General features: G+C 41.4%; 1 protein-coding gene across 1 annotated transcript; it reads left to right on the top strand.

Moving 5' to 3' along the window:
* The first annotated feature begins 310 nt into the window (after window positions 1–310).
* Window positions 311–1,207, top strand: LOC113290633. The gene has a single exon (XM_026540215.1). The coding sequence runs from the start codon at window positions 311–313 to the stop codon at window positions 1,205–1,207; it is 897 nt and encodes a 298-aa protein (XP_026396000.1).
* Window positions 1,208–7,958: the final 6,751 nt, after the last annotated feature.

Here is a 7,958-nt window from a genome sequence, read left to right as displayed (position 1 = left end):
GCTTGGTTTTTGCAGGGTGATCACTTTCAAGAACTGTTGAATGCTGGTGTGGTGCTGGAGAACTTACCAAGAATTCAGGGAAGGCTGGATAGGAAGATTTGGATGCCGGATGTGAGAGTAAAGTTCTCAGTTCAGTCATCTAGAGATTTGATTAGGACTAAGTATCCTATCATGGAAAAGACGAAGTTTATCTGGAGGAGAGTGGTTCATCCATCAGTAGCAGCTCAAAACTGGAAATTTGTTCGTGGTGCCTGTGCTACTTTGGACTTTGGATAAAGTTCGCAGTAGATTCAAAATTTCGCTGGCGTCTATGTGTAGTGTTTGTCAGATTGAGGAAGAGACCCTTGAACATGTTCTATGGAGTTGCAGCTTTGCGAAGAAAGCTTGGAGATGGATTTCAGGTATTTTTAATATGATGCCTCACTATAATATACTTGCTTATAACAAAGCAGCAAAGGGTAGGAGTAGAATGTTCAAAGATTTGTGGCTGGTAGCAAATTTAGTGGTTCGTTCAAAGTTGTGGTTTACACGAAACAAGAAAGTGTATGAGAAGAAGAGTCCTTGTTGGTCCGTGTTTCAAAAACGTGTTTTTCACCTAATGCATGAATACTCTGTTCGCATGAAAGGGTTCATGCACAACACAGTTGCTGACTTACGTGTAATGAACTACTTCTGGGTTAACTTCAGAAGGGTTAAGCAGTATGATCCAATTCAGTGTTGTTGGTTTCCTCCAAATCAATGGGAGATGTTATTATGCTGTGACAAGGCCTCTAAGAATAATCCAGGCGTGGCTGGTGCTGAAGTTGTAGCAAGAGACACTAGTTGTGGTGTTGTAGGAGCTATGGAAATTGGGATGGGCATTACGTCCAAGTTTTTGGCTGAGGTTTATGGTATTGTAGTTGGGCTTGAGTGGGCGGTTCAATGGGGCTTTCGTAAGATTCTCATTAGATCGGATTCGTCAAGTGTGATCAACATTTTAGAGAAAAACACTTTTTTGTGGTTTGTTCAACAAAGGTGGGAGGATGTTTGTGCTAGATATGACTCTATTAGATTTGTGCATTCGTTTCGTGAAGCAATTTTTGCTGCTGATAAAATGGCTAGAAGAGGTTGTAATTCAGGAAATGGTGCGGGCATGCATTATGTAGACCGACCAGATTTTTTACGCTCTATTGAGTTACCAAATGTTGCTTATTTTCGTTTTAAGTAGTTTTTGAGAGTTTTTGGGGTTGCTGTGACCTCTTCTCTCTCATACTACCTTGTAAATATTTCTTTTGATTAATACAATTTTTGACTTATTAAAAAAAAAAAAAAAACAACAACAATCAACTCAAAATCAAGGTTCCAATCTCGATGCTAAGCTTCAAGCAATGATGCAAGGCTTTAGTACAATGTTCCAACAAAGTCAACAAGAGACTAAGAGTGCAATCAAGGACTTGCAAACACAAGTTGGTTCCCTAGCTATTGGGTTGAACCAATTGAAGGAACAAAATGTTGAAAACTCCCTTCTCAACCTCTTAACCCGAAAGGGGATGTCAATGCTATCACGTCGAGAAGTGGTACACAAACTGTGCAACCCGAAGTTACTGATTCGGGAAAGGTGGAAACACTAAAGGAACCTGTTTTGGAGGAGAAGAATGATGATTCTCCCCAAACTTCTGAGGTACCTATTCCTAACTCTAAAACTTCGGTTTCTACTTATGTTCCTCCTCTACCTTTCCATCGCAGATTTGCAAATTCCAAGAAGGCGGAACTAGAAAAGGAGATTTTAGACATTCTCAAGAAGATCCATGTGAAAATACCACTCATAGATGTTATCAAGCAAGTTCCCAATTACGCAAAGGTGTTGAAGGACTTGTGCACCAATAGGCAAAGGCTCAAGGGAAATGAAGTGCTAAGTGTGGGGGAGAACGCTTCGGAAATCTTTCAACACAAACTCCCACTAAAATCGAAGGATCCCGGTGGCTTTGACATTCCCGTCAAGATTTGTAACATTACATTTGATAAAGCTATGTTGGATTTAGGTGCATCCATAAATGTTATGCCCGCATCTATGTATAATTCACTTGATTTAGGTCCTCTTAAAAAGTCAGAAATTGTATTGCAATTAACCGATCGCTCTAATGTCTACCCAATGGGTATTGTCGAGGATGTTCTTGTGCAGGTTAATCAACTAGTATTTCCAGCTGACTTTTGCATGCTAGAGATGGATGAAGGGTCACCAGATTCGTCTCTTCCATTGCTACTTGGGCGTCCCTTCATGAAAACGGCGAAAACCATTATTGATGTGGACAAGGGAACGCTAGCTATGGAATTTGATGGAGAAACAATACGTTTCAACATTTTCGAGACGATGAGATATCCTAGTGATGTCCATTCTTGTTTCTCCATTGATGTATTGGATACATTAGCATAACAAGTGTTTGAATTGAATGGTGATGATGCTTTGGAAACCATTTTAACTACATCCATGGATAATGGTGTAGAGTGTGGTAACGAAGCCAAGGAAGCCCTTGGTGATCTTAACTCACTAAAAGGATGCTCGGAAACTCATAATATCTCTTTTATTTCCTTACCATGCAGTGATGAAAAGCTTGTACCTTCTATTGTTAAATATCCAAAGTTAGAATTGAAACCTCTTCCCGATCACCAAAAGTACTTGTAGTTTGGTGACAAGGAAACTTACTTGTGATTGTTTCTAATGATCTTAGTGAATTACAGGAGCAAAAACTTCCAAGGGTGTTAAAGACATACAAGACGGCCATTGGATGGACAATTGCTGATATCAAGGGTATAAGCCATGCCGTTTGTATTGCACAAGATCCGTTTGGAGGACGACACAAAGCCTATGAGGGAAGCGCAACATCGCTTGAGCATCCCCCTCCCCCCCCATCCATGATGGAAGTTGTGAAAAAGGATATACTCAAGCTTTTGTACGTGAGTGTTATCTATCCCATATCCGATAGCAAGTGGGTGAGTCCGGTATAAGTAGTACCAAAGAAATCAGGTGTGACAGTGGTGGAGAATGATAAGAAAAACATTTTCACTTGTTCATTCGGTACTTTTGCTTATAAGAGGACGCCTTTTAGCTTGTGCACTCCAGCTACTTTCTAAAGGTGTATGGTAATTATCTTTTCAGAATATGTTGAAAACATCATTAAAGTGTTCATGGATGACTTCAGTGTCTTTGTTGATTCATTTGACCTTTGCTTGAACAATTTTTCACTAATCCTTGAACGATGTGTTGAAACAAATCTTGTGCTGAATTGGGAGAAGTGCCATTTTATGGTAACTCATGGCATACTTTTAGGCCATATAATATCTTCTAAAGGCTTGGAAGTTGATAAATTTAAGATAAACCTAATTCGTGCTTTAACCCCTCCCACTACGGTGAGGGAGATATACTCTTTTCTTGGTCATGCGGGTTTTTATTGTAGATTCATCAAGGACTTTTCCAAGATAGCATCGCCACTTTGCAACTTATTTCAGAAAGATGTGGTTTTTAACTTTGATGAAAAGTGTGTAGTGGTATTCAATCGTTTGAAAGAACTTTTGATCTCAGTCCCTATCACTAAACCACCGGATTGGAGCAAGCATCTTGAGCTCATGTGTGATGCAAGTGACTATGCGGTTGGTGCGTTTCTTGGGAAGCATGTGGGGAAGATACCTCATGCCATTTATTATGCTTCTAGGACACTCAATGAGGCCCGGCAAAACTACATAACCACTGAAAAAGAGTTGTTAGCTATTGTATTTGCATAGGAAAAATTTCGCACTTATCTAATTAGTACAAAATCTTTTCTGATCATGAAGTATTTAGGTACTTGCTTACAAAGAAAGAGGCGAAACCGAGACTCATACGATGGATTTTACTCTTGCAAGAGTTTGATATAAAGATCAAAGACAAGAAAGGAATTGAGAACACCGTTGCGTATCACTTGACCCATCTTTTTGTGGACAAGGAAGTTATCCCTTTGCGTGAAAGTTTCCCGGATGAGCAATTATTCTCAATTGCCTTTGGAGAACTATGGAATGCCATTATTGTCAATTACTTGGTGTCCTCACAAATCCCAAAGAACTTGTCTCATGCTGAGAGGGACAAACTTAAGAAGTTAGGAAACTAATACATATGGGATGATCCATACTTATGGAAACATTGCAGTGACCAAGTAATACGAAGGTGCGTTCCCGAATATGAATTCCATTATATCTTTTTTTTTGTCACTCTTATGCTTGCAGAGGTCATTTTGGGAGTAAGAGAACCGCTCACAAGGTACTTGAAAGCGGTTTCTATTGGACAACCTTGTTCAAGGATGCATATACATTTTGTACAACTTGTGATAGGTGCCAAAGTACAAGCAATCTATGTGCTCGAAATCAAATGCCACAAACTTTTATTCAATTTATTGAAGTTTTTGATTTATGAGGTGTTGATTTTATGGGTTCTTTTGTCAACTCTCATGGGAATTTTTATATTTTACTTGCTGTTGATTATGTTTCGAAATGGGTGGAAGCTAAGGCCACATCAAGGAGCCTATATTTTACTTGTTGTTGATTAAGCTTGTTCCTGGTGGTAATTATGCTTCAGATGATTATGAATATGATGATATTTATGAAGGTGAATACAAGGAGCCTGATGGAGACCCTGATTTGACTCAAATAATTATTGGTCTTCTTCCCAAGAAGAGGAATTTTAGAGTTGGAAATAATTTTTTTTGCTAAGTCAAAAAATATATTAATAGAAAAAATATTTACAAAGAGTTTACAAGAAAAGAGGTCACAACGACCCCAAAAACTTATAAACTATTTGAAGTGATAATAAAAAATATTAGGAAGTTCAATACAAGTGAGGAAATCTGGTCTTCCTTCAAAACTTGTTCCCACCCCCTCAGTAAGAAAACAACCCCTTTTGGCCGTTTTATCCGCAGAAAAATTAGCCTTTCTATAACTATGCTCAAATCTGACTGAATCATATTTGGAACAAACTATGTGCCAACGAACTCTTGCAAACCAAGGTAAAGAATTCCTAAAAAAATCCTCCACAACACTAGAAGAATCCGACCTGATTAGAACACGTCTCCAACCCCACATAACTGCCCATTCAAGACCAACAATGACCCCATAAATCTCGGCCAAGTAATTAGTCGTAATGCCTAAACCAATTGACATAGCTCTAACAACACCACAAGTAAAATCCCTAGCTACAACACCTGCACCCGCCACCCCTGGATTCCCTCTCGCCACACCATCACAACAAAGAAGAAATTCATTCTCATTTGGAGGAGACCAAGAACATTCAACTGGCTGAAAGTGGCGCATGCGACTTCATCAGCAACCGACAAGGGATTCCTAACGACAATTGCACCTGCGTCCATTGGAGTACTCTCCATTGTCTGAGTCACAACGACGTTTTTATCTCGATCAACATCCATTTCAAGGTCGCCCGGTGCGGCTGTCACAGTTGGAGACAAAGTTGTATCTCCGCCAGTCTCCGTCTCAGGGCCATCTTCAGAAACGACTTCCCCCTATGATATCACGGATTAGATATTTTCCAAAGAGAAAGGAAGAGAGGAAAGAAGGAAAAAACATGAAGGAGACTCACTGATTCGCTTTCAGACCGACTAGAGGAAGATTCAGAACTGCTGTCGGAAGAACTAATCTCGCCATCACTGGACTCCGAACTTTCATCCTTCTCGGGTTCCCCATCACCATGGATAGGCTCAGCACCGCCACCCTCCGTCTCGAGAAACGATGTTTTCTGACTACTTGCAAGTTTGGTAAAGGTGTTCACGCTGCTGAGACCCTGGGCAAGATACAAAGACGGATACTCAGAAAAGAAACAAGGATATACACGATCCAACTAAAATCAAGAGGAAAAGCATACGTACCACCATATTAGACGAACTGAAAGTCGGTAGGGCCGTCAAATCTGACTGGGAACCGTCTGCACGGATTTTAGACCTTCGCTCCTTCACTTGAGGACTATCTTCATTCGGGCTAACGGATTTTCGCTTGGTCGAAGAAGGATCCCTCAGCAGTGGGTGCTCCGCTAAAACCGCAGGAGGATGCTTACCGCGACGGTTTTCTACCACATCATTCACGAATCCATGGATAGCGAGAAACTCATCCTGCCAAAATATGTTATATTTGGAGGTTGTTGATGGATTTCGTTTCGCGAGCGAAGAAAAGTGAGACTTTTACCCGACACAAGAACACTATCATCGAGAACAGTTGGCAACGAGTCTTCTGGAACAACCGTCTGACGAACGAGTGGGACCCCCTTGGTCAAAACCCACGTGCCGAGCCGCCCTATCGATATTGTAAGAAACTTCTTTGCAAGATCCTCGAAAGAAAGACGGCACATGACCGGGCGTTCAGCTTCGCATGAACACCATCTATCCAACACTCATATCCTATATATCATAAGACAAAGACATGCTCGGAGCAGGATCAAAGGTATTGATCTGAGTTATGGACGTATGCACCGGAGCCCATGGACGAAAATTGACCGTGTGCGATTTGTCAAGGAATCCAACCAGGTTCGAACCAATCTTTGGGCGCCTATTCGACCAGCACAGTATCCTAAAACCACCCCAAGACTCGGGAAGTACGGCCAACGGTTTTGGAGAATACCTTTTGAAGTGCTCCCACAGCCACGCTTGGATAAAAGCGGCATGAATATACGAATCCACTTTCATGTAGCCATTTGAAGCGCACATGTCCGCGACCAGATGATCCAAGTGTGTGTACAGAGAACCAAGAAACAAGCCACCAATAGGGAGAATGACACCTTTTGCCAATTTTATGGAAAACTTAATAAGTTCCTATCTTATCTCCTTCTTACCAGATCCGTCATCGAAAATATCTCTGGATAACCAAAGAACCAAGAATGCTGCGACATGAAGTGTACTATTTTTCTGATTTGGCTCCAACTCATCAGGAAACCATTGAGACACCCACCAGCCACAGAAGCACCTCATCTCGTTTTCTTTCCGAACGAATCCTTTTGATTTCGCAACCAGAGCGCCGCGAGGTTTCTTATTACGGGAAGGTTCAACAAGACGGCTACGCTCTATAAAGAGATAGTCATTTCACCCCACCTGCATATGGTCGTGTGAGTGTCCGGACACCATCTGGAAATAAAAGCAACCAAGCCTGGAATATCTTTCATAATTTGAAACACTGCGGAAGCTGCGACAACATCAATAATCTGCGTCTTGGTCAAACTGGCTTTTACACATTGCTGGCTCATCATGAATCGCATCCATTTCTCAAAGGGACGCAATGGACTCACACAGATTTTAAAGTCAATGGGAGAAGCAGAATACTCTTTCCTCTAAATACAAAACCTTATTACACCTCCAGGCCGAACTGACCGGGCCTCTCCTTCACTTTCCGGACCAGTCAGAAGAATCGACACATACTTGGGATGATTTTTCCTAATTGTGGCGGATGTTGTAAAGAACTCATCGTCTATGTTTGGCTTGGAATTTCCAACATCTTTCGGTACGGCAGAACTTTTCTCAAATGACATCCTAACGAAATTCTCTCACGCTACTTTCACATTCGAAATAACTACAATGGAACAATACGAAGAGAAATTATTACGGGAAGTGCATGGAAATTATTTTATCAGACACAGGAGATCCATCCTGTACGCAGACTAATTTGTTGCAAAGTCATAATGCGCATGAGCAAAGAAATGGGGACTGACAGACCCTGCATCACCACCTCATGCCAAGGCCGTACCCTGCAACAGGAAATTTGCGCCCGGACCAGAAGGCGCGCCCCACCATGGGAACAATACACACTGCCACACCAGGAAAAGGGAGGAAACCCTAGGAGCTAGTTTTTCACGGGAAGGGAATGACAGTTACTAGCTCATGCATGCCTACTTTGCACAGTAATTGAGGCATCCAACATTACTACGGTATTCACGCCTAAATGTTACTACAAGTTCA

Source organism: Papaver somniferum, chromosome 6, assembly GCF_003573695.1.
Source record: "Papaver somniferum cultivar HN1 chromosome 6, ASM357369v1, whole genome shotgun sequence".
Classification (NCBI taxonomy): Eukaryota; Viridiplantae; Streptophyta; class Magnoliopsida; order Ranunculales; family Papaveraceae; genus Papaver; species Papaver somniferum.
The sequence above is the reverse complement of the archived record's forward strand: the minus strand, read 5'-3'. Positions and strand labels throughout refer to the sequence as shown.